The sequence below is a fragment of the Moschus berezovskii genome, chromosome 4 (assembly GCF_049115385.1).
Source record: "Moschus berezovskii isolate FMDL1 chromosome 4, NW_MosBer_1.0, whole genome shotgun sequence".
Classification (NCBI taxonomy): Eukaryota; Metazoa; Chordata; class Mammalia; order Artiodactyla; family Moschidae; genus Moschus; species Moschus berezovskii.
Window position 1 is genome coordinate 78,734,319 of NC_142463.1, and position 16,175 is coordinate 78,750,493.

The 16,175-nt window shown below is 38.0% G+C and overlaps 1 protein-coding gene across 3 annotated transcripts in view; it reads right to left on the bottom strand.

Moving 5' to 3' along the window:
- FRRS1 (ferric chelate reductase 1) overlaps window positions 1–16,175 on the bottom strand; it is a 57,711-nt gene that overhangs the window by 11,567 nt on the left and 29,969 nt on the right. For all 3 annotated transcript variants that reach the window (XM_055403027.2, XM_055403025.2, XM_055403028.2), the window contains exons 8-10: window positions 15,991–16,138; window positions 3,074–3,187; window positions 1,422–1,534 (exon numbers count right to left, since the gene is read on the bottom strand). In XM_055403027.2, the coding sequence (XP_055259002.2) occupies window positions 1,422–1,534; window positions 3,074–3,187; window positions 15,991–16,138 (375 nt within the window). The remainder of the gene's footprint in view (window positions 1–1,421; window positions 1,535–3,073; window positions 3,188–15,990; window positions 16,139–16,175) is intronic.

Genomic DNA, 16,175 nt, shown 5'->3' on the forward strand with positions numbered 1-16,175 from the left:
CATTACTTTGCCAACCAAGGCCCATTTAGTCAAGGCTATGGTTTTTCCAGTAGTCAGGTATGGATGTGAGAGTTGGACTATAAAGAAAGCTGAGCGCCGAAGAATTGATGCTTTTGCACTGTGGTGGTGGAGAAGACTCTTGAGAGTCCCTTGGACTGCAAGGAGCTCCAACAAGTCCATCCTAAAGATCAGTCCTGGGTATTCACTGGAAGGACTGATGTTGAAACTGAAACTTCAATACTTTGCCCACCTGATGCAAAGAGCTGACTCATTTGAAAAGACCCTGATCATGGGAAAGATTGAAGGTGGGAGAAGAGGACAACAGAGAATGAGATGGCTGGATGGCATCACCAACCTGATGGACATGAGATTGAATAAACTCCGGGAGTTGGTGATGGACAGGGAGGCCTGGCATGCTACAGTCCATGGGGTCACACAGAGTCGGACATGACTGAAAGACTGAACTGAACTGACTGATGAGCTGCTGCTGCTGCTGCTGCTACATCACTTCAGTCGTGTCCGACTCTGTGTGACCCCATAGACGGCAGCCAACCAGGCTCCCCCATCCCCTGGATTCTCCAGGCAAGAACACTGGAGTGGGCTGCCATTTCCTTCTCCAATGCATGAAAGTGAAAAGTGAAAGTGAAGTCGCTCAGTCGTGTCCGACTCCTAATGACCCCATGGATTGCAGCCTACCAGGCTCCTCCATCCATGGGATTTTCCAGGCAATAGTACACTAGGGATTGCCTAACCTTCACTAGCCCATCAACCAGAGGACAGACCACTGCTTTGCAGCATAGTGAGCAACCACTGCTTCTTTCTTCTGCTTTGTTGCCTTCCTGGGCTTTCCTGATTGCTCAGCTGATAAAGAACCCACCTGTCAATGCAGGAGACACAAGAGATGCAGGTTTGATCCCTGGGTCAGGAAGATCCCCTGGAGAAGGAAATGATAACCCGTTCCAATTTTCTTGCCTGGAGAATCCCCAAGGACAGAAAAGCTTGGTGGGCTACCAGTCTATGGGGTCGCAGAAAGTCAGACATGACTGAGCATGCATGCACTGCCTTCTTGGACCCATCTGTACTCAGTGCAGTAAGTGAATGCTCTTCTAATCTTCTTTTGCAACTAGACACGTAACTCAAGACCATGTTACATGAACTCAAGGTCTGTGTTCCAAAGAAACACACATGGTGATGACACATTCTTCAACTCAGTCTGATCCTTCATAAAGCTGTCTTTATTTTTATCTCCATCAAATATCTTATGTCTATTCTCAGTTGGTTAGGAAACCAAAGGGCAAAAAGAGATTATAAGGATTCCAAAATTACAACTATAACCACCCAAAAATCCACTTAATTCATATGTTTTTAGGTTGCAACATTCAAGTAATATGGAAATTGCATTAGACTATTTCTCCACCTACCTGAAACCAAGCTGCATCACCAAATAAAGCCTTTGACCAAACAGGTTTGAAGAACCGGGCAATCAGTACACCTACACTAACAGTAGTCATCCATGCCACAAACATTAAGGCACCTACAGGTGAGAAAATGCAATGGTTGACAACACAATCTAATTAATCTGTTTCTTAAATGACCAATCCAAATGCTTAGAAAATGTAAGCAATCAACAAAATACATTCAGCTGACATAATAAATGCAACCTAAATATCAATGCTTTTACCATCACTACTAGTTCTAATAGCTAACACTTTCAAGGCTCTTATTTCATGCCAGGTACTGTCTCCAAGTACTTTATGCATATTAATCTAACTGATCCTAACAACAATTCCTATAAAATATTTACAGTTATTATTCCAGTTTTGCTGTATGGGGAAGGAAAGCACAGAGAAGTTAAGTAATTTGCCCAAGGTTATAAGTCAGTCTTTAATTAATTGTGCTCTTAATCATTATATTAATACAGCCTATCTATAGCTATCTCAGAATCATTTCACATTTTACTCCTAAACATAATGGAAAACAAATAGGCACATTATTTCTGAATCCAATTGCTCCTCAACCAGAGCTACTAGTAGAAGTGAAATAACAACAATAAAGATATTTTCAAGTTTTACTGAAACTTCCACTAGAATGGATAATTCTGGAGTATATAAAGGTAATACACCAATTAAGGAAAGTTCCCTGCCAGTATTAATATTTTATAAAAGTATAGACACTTATACTATTCTCCTATTTTTAAACTCATTTTTCAACAATAACTGGACTATTTTTCAAATGGAATCAATTTTTACTTGTACAACCAGAGTACATCAGAGCCTTATTTCTAGGCTGCTGCTCTTCCAACTTGATTCCCTTCCTTTTAAGTATGATACATAATGATAGCACTGAGTTACTTTGGATACCCTCAAATACTTGTACATTGACCAGTTCTTCAACAACAACAACAAAAATTACATCTTTGAAACAAAGTGAAAATGTTAGCTGCTCAGTTGTGTCTGACTCTTTGCAACCCCATGGACAATAATCTATCAGGCTCCTCTGTCCATGGGATTCTCCAGTCAAGAATACTGGAGTGGGTTTCCATTTCCTTCTCCAGGGGATCTTCCCAACCCAGGAATCAAACTCGGGTCTCCAGTATTGCAGGCAGATTATTTACCATATTAGCCACCAAGGAAGCTTTGAAACCAAACTACTGTTATAATTAAACAATCACAATCACAAACTACTAATTTATTACCATTTATTTTAATAAATGGCATAATTAAAGTCTCATAAAAGTTAATTCACCCAATAATACTCAATCCTGGTTGCAATTAGAAACAACTAGTGTACTTTTTAAAAAATTCTATTGATAAATGTCTTAAAAGCTCCACTGGTGATTTTAATATAAGTCAGGGTTAAAACCACTGAAATACCCCTACTCTCTTTTTGTGAAAAAATAGCAAACATTAAGATAGAAAATGCTACCTGCAAATGTTGTTGCCTAAACTTGGAAGATTTATGGATATTTGCTAAATTGTGCCTGTTATCATTCTCAATCTAGCCAGCATTAAATTTATCCCACAAAGTTAAGTTTATTCCACAAAGTAGTAATAATATTATACATGTAACTTACCATGAACCTTCAGAAGGAGTAAAGAACGGGATCCTCCTATGTTCTTTGGATCGCCTGTCACATTGTATTTTTCATATGTAATCAAAGGTTGCTGCGAATGCTTATGAATGTGACCTGAAATTTTTTTAAAAAATGAAGATGAATTACTTCCTCAGGAGAGAAGGAATGGAGAGACAATGACATGGCTTGAAAACAAAATTTCTTAAGGTAATAAAAATTAAATTTCAGTAGAGATGATATATAATATTATATACTGATGTTATATTAATATGCAATGTGTATTAATATAATATTAACATATATAGTCTTAGAGAGTTCCAGAAAAACATCTATTTCTGCTTCATTGACTATGCCAAAGCCTTTGACTGTGTGGATCACAATAAACTGTGGAAAATTCTGAAAGAGATGGGGATACCAGACCACCTGACCTGCCTCTTGAGAAACCTGTATGCAGGTCAGGAAGCAACAGTTAGAACTGGACATGGAACAACAGACTGGTTCCCAATAGGAAAAGGAGTACATCAAGGTTGTATATTGTCACCCTGCTTATTTAACTTATATGCAGAGTACATTATGAGGAACGCTGGGCTGGAAGAAGCACAAGCTGGAATCAAGATTGCCGGGAGAAATGTCAATAACGTCAGATATGCAGATGACACCACCCTTATGGCAGAAAGTGAAGAGGAACTCAAAAGCCTCTTGATGAAAGTGAAAGAGGAGAGTGAAAAGGTTGGCTTGAAGCTCAACATTCAGAAAACAAAGATCATGGCATCTGGTCCCATCACTTCATGGGAAATAGATGGGGAAACAGTGGAAACAGTGTCAGACTTTATTTTTTTGGGCTCCAAAATCACTGCAGATGCTGATTGCAGCCATGAAATTAAAAGACGCTTACTCCTTGGAAGGAAAGTTATGACCAACCTAGATAGTATATTAAAAAGCAGAGACATTGCTTTGCCAACCAAGGTCTGTCTAGTCAAGGCTATGGTTTTTCCCATGGTCATGTATGGACTGTGAAGAAAGCTGATCGCCAAAGAATTGACGCTTTTGAACTGTGGTGCTGGAGAAGACTCTTGAGAGTCCCTTGGACTGCAAGGAGATCCAACCAGTCCATTCTAAAGGAGAGCAATCCTGGGTGTTCATTGGAAGGACTGATGCTAAAGCTGAAGCTGCAATACTTTGGCCACCTCATGTGACGAGTTGACTCACTGGAAAAGAGTCTGATGCTGGGAGGGATTGGGGGCGGGAGGAGACGGGGATGACAGAGAATGAGATGGCTGGATGGCATCACTGACCCAATGGACATGAGTTTGAGTGAACTCCGGGAGTTGGTGATGGACAGGGAGGCCTGGCATGCTGTGATTCATGGCGTCTCAAAGAGTAGGACACACCTGAGCGACTGAACTGAATATATTATAATAATATTCATTATTTATAAAATAAAATCTATAATGTATAGAATTATTCCAGCTAGTTTATGTCACTATAAATGGATGTGTGTCCATTCTGGGAATCTATCCTACAGAAATATTCCCGTTTTAACCAAAGATATATATACAAGTATGTTCATAGAAATATTTCTTTACACTGGCCAAACAAATTCAATCAAGCTAAATGTCCATCATTAGAAGAATGAGTAAACAAATTATGGAACATACATAATTTTTAGAATACAAGTGTCAAAAATAATTAAAATAATTAAGAAATTTGATGTGGTATGAATCTTTGTCTCAAGTAAGTATTAGACCACTGACTACACTTCAATGACTTCAAAAAAGAAATATGTATACAGGTTATTTATCTAACTAAAATTAAGCAAAATAAAAATTAACAAAAGAGAGCTAGGAAAAAGTGATCCAGCTAGATATTTATAAAACTCTTCTAAATAATCCTAGGATACATAGGAAGTCAAATCTAAAATTACAAACCTTTTTAAACAAATAATAATGAAGGCACTTTATATTAGAACACAGGTGATATAATCAAGGTACTATTCAAAAGTTTTTAACTATTCTAAAGCATTTTCTTAAAAAAAATTTAAGAAGATTTTGAAGTAAATAATTTAATTAAAGATGCATTTAAAACTACAAAACATAACCGAGGAAACCAGAAAAGAAGATGGATTAAAAATAAAGGAATGAAATTAACAAACTAGTAAGTCTAAAAATGAGAAAAATTAATTCTGTATAAGCCAATAAAATTGAGTTTTTGATAAATCTGACCACAAGATAAAAAAAAATCACAAACAATATTAGAAATGAAAACAGTGACATAGCTACTGAAATGAAGATATTCCTTAAAATTATATAAAAATGCTATATACAACTTTAAGTCAGTCAAAAACATTTCAAAATCTAACTGAAGTGGATGAATTTCTGAGAAAATCTAGAATTACAAAAATTGATCAAAGTAATAGCAAATCTGGATAATAACAATAAAATTTTATTTAATTAGTCAAATATTTCCATCCCTAAGTCTCAGGCTGTTATGTGAATGAGTTCTATCATACAATTTAAAAATTTTTTTAACTTCAAAAATTCATATTTATTTAAATTCTTCTTGAGTTCTTTCTATCAGATTAGCATAACACTGAAACCAACATGAGGCAGGCACTCACACACACAAAAACACACACAATCCCACAACCATACACCAAAAACATTTATGAATAAAGATGCAAAAAGCTTAATTAAAATATTAGTGAATTATATTAATCTGCATTAAGGGAATAATAAGACATGACCAAGCATTTTCATCCCAGGAAAGAGAATTGTTCACTGTCCAGAAATATACAAAAGTAACGATAAACTATCATCTCAGCTGCTGTCTAGAAGACAGTAGATGAAATTCAGCACACACCCATGACAAGAACTCTTTGCAAAGGCAGGAACAGAATATTTCCTAAACACAATAAAATATATCCCCAAGAAAAATACAATAAACATGACCCAACACTGAATATTAGAAGCAATCCTATAAAAATCAGGGATAAGACAAGAATATTTGCCATATTACACTATCATTCCACACTTTTCTGGGAAAAGTAAGAAATGCAATGAAACAAGAAAAGAAAGAAAATGAGGGTTACTAATGTCATTATTTGCACAAAATACAATGTTTTATCTAGAAAATCCAAGATATTCATTTGGAAAACTAGCTGGCTACTTCCAAGATAAACATTCAAAAATCATAACTTTCCTAAACATCAACAAATTGAGAAAGTGTAAGAAAAAAAATTCCATTCACAATAGTATGTATTAGAAATTTATAAAACACCTAGGAACAAGGTAACAAAAATAAACAAGCCCTATAGGAATACATCGGAGAAGGCAATGGCAAGCCACTCCAGTACTCTTGCCTAGAAAATCCCATGGATGGAGGAGCCTGGTAGGCTGCAGTCTGTGGGGTCGCTGTGGGTCGGACACGACTGGGCGACTTCACTTTCACTATTCACTTTCACACATTGGAGAAGGAAATGGCAACCCACTCCAGTGTTCTTGCCTGGAGAATCCCAGGGACGGGGGAGCCTGGTGGGCTTCCGTCTATGGGGTCACACAGAGTCGGACACGACTGAAGTGACTTAGCATTTTAGCATAGGAATACATGAAGAAAACCTCAGGATCTGAATCAATGCAATTTCCCAATATATTCCTGGATAGGAAGACTCAAAGATGTTGATTATCCCACAAATTAATCTAAAATTTCAAATCCAATCATAAACCCAATAAGATTTTTAATGAAACTTGACAAATCATTTCTAAACTTTATCTAGAAGAGCAGATACACAAAGAGGAGGCAAGAATTCCTGAAAAATGAAGGCTAGGAGGCGAATCATGCTTTATCAAAACTTACAACCTATTATTCAAACAGTACAGTAATAGACAAATAGATCAATGGAAGAATAAATTAGAAATAATGTGATTTACTGACAGATTTTTAGTGTATGATAAAGAGCCTTTAGAAACAGTAGAGAAAAAATAGACTGTTCAAAAACTAGTGTTTGGACACCTGGTTATTCATTTGGTGAATACAATTATATCATGTCTTGTCATACCAGAGAAGATCAGAGATAAAACAGAAAATGAGAAATTTTTTAGTGAATACCTAGAGACTAGTGTCAAGAAAAAAGGAGACAATAGCTATCAGAAGTTACAAAAATGTCAAATAGAAGATAATGGAAAAAAAACTATTGAAAATGACAAGGAAGGCTTTGAAGAATCTAAAAATATTGTATTAGTACAGTTGTAGTGATAAATTTTTGGGGGTGTTAGAAATGCAGAAGAGCGAAATGGCTGTCTGAGGAGGCCTTACAAATAGCTGTGAAAAGAAGAGAGGAGAAAAGCAAAGGAGAAAAGGAAAGATATAAGCATCTGAATGCAGAGTTCCAAAGAATAGCAAGGAGAGATAAGAAAGTCTTCCTTAGTGATCAATGCAAAGAAATAGAGGAAAACAACAGAATAGGAAAAACAAGAGATCTCTTCAAGAAAATTAGAGATTCCAAGGGAACATTTCATGCAAAGATGGGCTCAATAAAGGACAGAAATGGTATGGACCTAACAGAAGCAGAAGATATTAAGAAGAGGTGGCAGGAATACACAGAAGAACTGTACAAAAAAGATCTTCACGACCAAGATAGTCACGATAACGTGATCACTGACCTAGAGCCAGACATCTTGGAATGTGAAGTCAAGTGGGCCTTAGAAAGCATCACTATGAACAAAGCTAGTGGAGGTGATGGAATTCCAGTTGAGCTATTTCAAGTCTTGAAAGATGATGCTGTGAAAGCGCTGCACTCAATATGCCAGCAGATTTGGAAAACTCAGCGCTGGCCACAGGACTGGAAGAGGTCAGTCTTCATTCCAATCCCAAAGAAAGGCAATGCCAAAGAATGCTCAAACTACCGCACAATTGCACTCATCTCACACGCTAGTAAAGTCATGCTCAAAATTCTCCAAGCCAGGCTTCAGCAGTATGTAAACCGTGAACTCCCAGATGTTCAAGCAGGTTTTAGAAAAGGCAGAGGAACCAGAGATCAAATTGCCAACATCCGCTGGATCATGGAGAAAGCAAGAGAGTTCCAGAAAAACATCTATTTCTGCTTCATTGACTATGCCAAAGCCTTTGACTGTGTGGATCACAATAAACTGTGGAAAATTCTGAAAGAGATGGGAATCCCAGACCACCTGACCTGCCTCTTGAGAAACCTGTATGCAGGTCAGGAAGCAACAGTTAGAACTGGACATGGAACAACAGACTGGTTCCAAGTAGGAAAATGTGTACGTCAAGGTTGTATATTGTCACCTTGCTTGTTTAACTTCTATGCAGAGTACATCATGAGGAACGCTGGGCTGGAAGAAGCACAAGCTGGAATCAAGATTGCTGGGAGAAATATCAATAACCTCAGATATGCAGATGACACCACCCTTATGGCAGAAAGTGAAGAGGAACTCAAAAGCCTCTTGATGAAAGTGAAAGAGGAGAGTGAAAAGGTTGGCTTGAAGCTCAACATTCAGAAAACAAAGATCATGGCATCTGGTCCCATCACTTCATGGGAAATAGATGGAAAAACAGTGGAAACAGTGTCAGACTTTATTTTTTTGGGCTCCAAAATCACTGCAGATGCTGATTGCAGCCATGAAATTAAAAGACGCTTGCTCCTTGGAAGGAAAGTTATGACCAACCTTGATAGTATATTAAAAAGCAGAGACATCACTTTGCCAACCAAGGTCCGTCTAGTCAAGGCAATGGTTTTTCCCGTGGTCATGTATGGATGTGAGAGTTGGACTGTGAAGAAAGCTGATCGCCGAAGAATCGATGCTTTTGAACTGTGGTGTTGGAGAAGACTCTTGAGAGTCCCTTGTACTGCAAGGAGATCCAACCAGTCCATTCTAAAGGAGATCAATCCTGGGTGTTCATTGGAGGGACTGATGCTAAAGCTGAAACTGCAATACTTTGGCCACCTTATGCGACGAGTTGACTTACTGGAAAAGACTCTGATGCTGGGAAAGGTTGGGGGCGGGAGGAGAAGGGGACGACGGAGAATGAGATGGCTGGATGGCATCACCGACTCTGTGGACATGAGTTTGAGTGTACTCTGGGAGTTGGTGATGGACAGGGAGGCCTGGCGTGCTGTGATTCATGGGGTCGCAGAGAGTTGGACACGACTGAGCGACTGAACTGAACTGAACTGAGTGATAAATTAGTGATATATTCTTAACAGCCTGAGAGTCAACTTGGAAGAAATGTATTTTTAAACTGAAGTACCATGGAGCCATGGACTAACATGAACTTAACCTTCATTAAAGCAGAAGTCCATATAATTTTGGTGATCTATTGCATGGCTCCATTATAAATTTGGTGTTTTGCCTTAAGGGACATTGAGTTCACGTTTAGGTTAAGAATCTGCCTGCAATGCAGGAGATGCAAGTTCAATCCTTGGGTCATGAAGATCCCCTGGAGAAGGAAATGGCAACTCACTTCAGAATTCTTGCCCAGATAATCCCATGGACAGAGGAGCCTGGCAGTCTACAGTCCATAGGGTCACAAAGAGACTGACACGTGCATACAACGCTTTCACTTCACTTCCTACAGTAGTATTCCTAAATTGCCAAAATAACAGGTCATGTGATAATGGGGTCTCTGCTTCATTAATTATTTAAGTTGGTAGATTTGCTAATTGTGAATAACTTATTCATGCAGATGAGTTCTGTCTTTCAGTTCAGACTCAGCATTTCACATGATGGCTTATTTCACGATAAGACAAAGTTTTCTGAGGGTAAAATAGCAGTTAGAACAAGGTTTTAAATGGGTTTTACTAAATATGACAATCCTTTCAACTCTCAATTATCTTTTGTTTGTTTCTGACCCCTTTTCCTGGGTGATTTCTCCCATTGTGGGTCATTTCTCAAATTTTTCTTCTTAAAGTAAAATATATATATTGTTTCTTTTCATTGATCCAGTCTGTAAATGTGTGCTGAAAAAAATCAGAATATGTTTATATAAATAGAATAATTTATTTACAGAGGTTTTTTCCTCACTGACATTGTGTTATACATTAATTCCATTTGTTAACACTGTGCAAAACAACCTTGTTTACAAGGGAATTGGGTAAACATTTATACCATTTTGTTCACTGCATTTAGTAGATGAATGTTTAATAGCCATGTAATCTTGTACCGCAAGGAGATCCAACCAGTCTATTCTAAGGGAGATCGATCCTGGGTGTTCATTGGAAGGACTGATGCTAAAGCTGAAACTGCAATACTTTGGCCACCTCATGCGACGAGTTGACTTACTGGAAAAGACTCTGATGCTGGGAAAGGTTGGGGGCGGGAGGAGAAGGGGACGACGGAGAATGAGATGGCTGGATGCCATCACCGACTCTGTGGACATGGGTTTGAGTGAACTCCGTGAGTTGGTGATGGGTAGGGAGGCCTGGCGTGCTGTGATTCATGGGGTCGCGGAGAGTGGGACACGACTGAGCGACTGAACTGAACTGTACTGAACTGAACTGAATCATCATGATTTAGTAACTTGGAAGAATAGCTATAACAAACCCAGACAGGGTATTAAAAAGCAAAGACATCACTTGGCCGACAAAGGTCCACATAGTCAAAGCTATGGTTTGACTTAGCGACTGAACAACATGATGTAAAGAAATGTGACAACATGCAGGTATCTGCTTTCTGAATGTTTCAAATTCTAATCTACAAGCCCTGTTGATACCCAGAGAAGAGAATTAAATTCCCTGCGAAAAGGTAAAAAAATAAAACAACTCAGCAGTTAGAAAAAGAACAGAAAGATAGCTATATACCAGCTTAACACCAAATATAAGGATAACAAGAAAAATTAGTAGAAAATGAAAATTTGAAAAGTTATCTGAAATCTGAAAACATTAAGCAATTTCATCTGTATATTAATATTGATCACTTTTGCTGAATCACTTTTGCATATTTGGATGAAGAAACTGGTTAATTTTCCTGTTTTTACTAATAATGTTGTGTCCTTTGGAACTTGGCATAGTCTGTAAGAATCATCAAAAGCTTCTGATTCAGCATCACATTCTCTCTGACATTCATTCTGCATTACTAAACAATGTCTCCAGAACTTGTCAAATTTGTCCAGGACGACCTTGTTCTATTTATGTTTACATGGGTTACAGAGATAAGATTGCTCTGAAAAATGGTTTCAACCTCACAAAGTCTCACTGTTTTTAAGCAAAGTGCTGCATATAAGTGATCCACATACATATGACCAGACAACAAATGGACTGGAACAATGGACTGGTTCAAAATTGGGAAAGGAGGACATCAAGGCTGTATGTTGTCACCCTGCTTATTATTTAATTTATATGCAGAGTACATTACGTGAAATGCCAGGCTGGATGAATCACAAGCTGGAATCAAGATTGCCATCAGAAATATCAACTACCTCCAATATGCAGATGATACGATTCTAATGGCAGAAAGTAAAGAGGAACTAAAGAGCTTCTTGATAAGGGTGAAAGAGGAGAGTGAAAAAGCTGGGTTAAAACTCTTAACATTCAAAAAACTAAGATCATGGCTTCGGACCCATCACTTCATGGCAAGCAGACAGAGAAAAAGTGGAAACAGTAATAGACTTTATTTTCTTGGGCTCCAGAATCACTGAGGACAGTGACTGCAGCCATGAAATTAAAAGACACTTGCTTGTTGGAAGGAAAGCTATGATAAAGCTAGACAGCATATTTAAAAGCAAAAACATCACTTAGCCAACAAAGGTCCACATAGTCAAAGCTATGGTTTTTTCAGTAGTCATGTATGGAGGTTAGAGATGGACCATAAAGAAAGCTGAGCAACGAAGAACTGATGCTTTCAAATTGTGGTGTTGGAGAAGACTCCTGAGAGTCCCCTGACAGCATGGAGATCAAACCAGTCAGTCCTGAAGAAAATCAACCCTGAATATTCATTGGAAGGACCGATACTGAAGATGAAGCTCCAATACTTTGACCACCTGATGCAAAGAGCTGATTCATTGAAAAAGACCCTGATGCTGGGAAAGACTGAGGGCAGGAGAAGGGGGCAACAGAGGATGAGATGGTTGGATGGCATCACTGACTCAATGGACATGAGTTTGAGCAAACTCCAGGAGATGGTGAAGAACAGGGAAGCCTGGCGTGCTACAGTCCATGGGGTCTCAGAGTCGGACACAACTGAGCTACTAAACAACAAAAACAACGAAAGCAACAATGACCTATGAGGCAACTGTATTTTGTTCCCCAATACAAAGGAACTAAAAAATGAATTCCCTGAACTTATAAAGTCCAGGTTGGTTTGTTTTGTTTTGCAGTTTGGTTTGGTTGCTTTGTACTCTACCAGTTAAAAAGAGAAATGTCTGTGATTTATGTATATGTTTGTTAATAAACATATTCATGTACTATTGTTTTAATACATTGTGAACACTATTAAAATAGAAATTTTTAGTGAGATAAAATAAATTTAAATAGAAAGTTCTAGCATTGTTTTCTGTGTCCCCTGAACTATCTTACAATATGTACACCTTTGTTGGAAGAACACTGTCCTAGAGCACTAAGTTCTCAAACCACAGTATACAGAACAATCCCCTGAAATGCTTGTTAAAATGCAGATTCCAAACAAAAACAACAGAGATTCAGTGAGTCTGGGATGAAGCTCAGGAATGTGCATTTCAGCAGTCATTCCAGGTGGTTCTGAAGCAGGTTATTTGATCCCCACACTTTGGAAAATACCACAAAACATGATACAAACTCTCCCTACCATGCCATGAGCATAGCAACACCAGCAGAAGAGGGAGATAAAACAATGCTCTATTCTGCACATGTATCATCCAGGAACTGTTTTTCCAGGAAAATATTAATGAAAATATTGTTTCTATCAGAAAATGCATTCTAATTTCTACACTGCTGGCCTACGAAGAAACAGTTATCATCACTATACACCCAAACACACATAACTTACAGTACAATGGAATTCACCTATTTAAATGACACTGTAGTACATGTACACAACGGAATATTACTCACCTATAAAAAGGAATGCATTTGAGTCAGTTCTAATGAGGTGAATGAACTTAGAACCTATCATTCAGAGTGAATTAAGTCAGAAAGAGAAAAACATATATCATATATTAATGCATATACATGAAATCTGGAAAGATGGTATTGATGAATCTATTCGAAGGGCAACAATAGAGATGCAGACACAGGGAACAGACTTATGGACACAGGGGATGCAGGAAGGAAAGAGAGGGTGGGGCAAATGGAGAGAGTAGCAGGGAAACATACACTGCCATATATAAAATAGCCTGTGAGAATTAGTTGTATGACTCAGGAAGTTCAAAGTGGTGCTCTGTGACAACCTAAAGGGGTGGGAGGTGGGAGGAAGATTCAAGAGGAAGAGGAAATATGTATACCTACGACTGATTCATGCTGATGTATGGCAGAGACCAACACAATATTGTAAAGCAATTACTCTTCAATTAAAAATAAATTTTTTTAAATAAATGACACTTTTTCTTTCAAAGTATGAACTTTTTAAAAGTATAAATGCAAGCTGTTAAATCTCCTAGCAATTTAAGTCATCCATTCAAGTCGATAATCATTTTAGGCGTACCGATGACATTCTAGGCACCAAAGGAAGCAGCTGGATATGAGGAAAAGGGCACAGCACGTGTAACTGGAATCAACTTGGGTTTAACTCCTGAATCTGCTACTTGTGTGATTTTGAACAAGTTGCTTCACCTTTCTAGGCTCTAGTTCTCTCATCTCTACAAACGGGCAATATAATATCTATTCATAAGATCTCTGTGAGGGCTTCCCTGGTGGCTCAGTGGTAAAGAATTCACCTGTCAATGCAGGCTTCAATCCCAGATTTCACATGCTGCAGGGCAATTAAGCCTGTGCAGCACAACTACTGAACCTGTGCTCTAGAGCCCAGGAACCAGAACTACTGAGCCCTTGCGCTGCAACTGCTGAAGCCTTCACACCCTCGAGCCCACGCTCTGCAACACGAGAAGACACCACAGTGAGGAGCCTGCACACCACAACTGGAGAGTAGCCCCCGCTCATCACAGCTAGAGAAAAGCCCACGCAGCAGGGAAGACCCAGCACAGTCAACAAATCAATAAATAAAAATTTTTAAAAAATAACATAGAAACCTTAAAAGAAAATTTTAATAAATTGTATGTCTTAAACTGTATAGTTTTAAAAAAAAACTTTTGCGAGAAATAATGAGAGACATACAATTTATAGTAGGTGACAGCTGTAGATAACAATAATACAATTACCTGCACTTTAGTAATATGTTTTAAAATGCAAATATTAGAGTTTTTCTCATTAAAAATTCATTTCCTACTTTTCCCATGTTAGAAGGTATTGAACACTGAGGCTGTGAGCTCAAAGAGTTTAGGTTCATACTCCAACTCCACTGTTTACTTGTCTGGGCAAATGACCTAACCTCTCAAAGCCTGTCTCCAGGTAAAATAGGGATAATAACAATGCGTATCTTGTGTAGGTTTCTATGAAGATAAAATGAAAACCTTAATGATAGTGCTGAGCCAACAATTGGCCTCATTAAGTACTAAGTAATTTTACCCATTATTATCATTTAACCAAAGTTATTTTCAAGCTACATTTGCTGTTGTTGGTGCAAGTGAGAATACACGATTTGCCTAAGATAACCAAACATATCACCCACAACTAAACCTGCAAATATTCCTAAATTTTCTCTAACACTGAGTAGATATTTCATCCTGCTTTAAAACCGTTTGAACCTCTACTTTACCTATAGTATAAAATCTAAACAACATGATAGACTATACACTACTATATACAAAACAGATAATTAACAAGGTCCAACTGTATAGCACAGGGAACTATATTTAATATCTTATAATAAACTATAGTGGAAAGAACCTAAAAAAGAATATTTTTTTCAGAAATACATATATAGTTTCAAATATATATCTGAATCACTTTGCTGTACACTAGAAACTAACACAACATTCAATCAACTGTACTTCAATTAAAAATAAATAAGCCACATGATAGACTATGCAAGGCTTTTCACAATTTTGCCCACACCACATTTCTGTTCCTCCTCCTCTTTTACCCCCATTCTTCCATTCTATGTGTCCAGTGTCTCACCACTTTCAGAGCAGGCCACATGCTCCAAGTTTGGGGATATTAAGTTTGGGAGATGAGTCACGAACTACAACATTACCTTGGCATTTCCTGCAATTCTTCAGAATATCATTAGCTAAGACCTTAAACAAAATCTACTTATTCTTTTTAATGTCCTTCAGTACCTACCAGGGCTGTATAAAAATAAACTAAACATTCAAACTCATAAAACTACCTTGAGCTATGAGGCATCCTTTTTCAAAGGGAGGTCCTGTAGAAGCTTACTCAGCTGTTAAGGAGTTACTCCCTTTCCCCTCTCTACCACCCTGGAGAAAGCTCAGGTCCAAGGAGATGAGATTCATATCAGACAGGTCATCCACAAGAGCCAATATCTCCTGCAAAAACCCCATATAGTCCTGCCTTTAGGGTCCCTGCAAGGAAACTGCCAAAGTCACTACATCCAAGGAAGCTCAAAGATACAGCTGTTGATCAGGTATTTACAGTTTTTCCTGGTCCAAATGCAGTTTATCCGCCAGAAATCACTTTTATTGTGTTGCCTTAGAACATAGTTGACACTACCTTTACCTAGTTTCCAGGGAAACAAAGCTAGAAGGTCAACCAAAGTCAAACTGTCAAAGATGGAAAAGAGTTTCATAACTCTTTATTCATAAATGCATATCTTAAAAAAAGAGCAATCACCATAGTCTCTCCAAAAAAAGAGGGAAAGGGAAAAAAATGAGAGACATACCTTAAAAAGATAGTTTTTTATCAATATACTTACCATCAGCAGCTGCACCATCTGCTACAAATATGTAGTAGCTTGCATTTAGATCAAATCTATTCTTAACCCCAGGAAGGGTAATGTTTCTTCTGAAAGAACACTGCATAACACCATCCGCCAACCTCCAAGCCATGTCCTCAAGAGGATCCTGCAAACACACACAATGGGTCTTCTCAGCACATTCC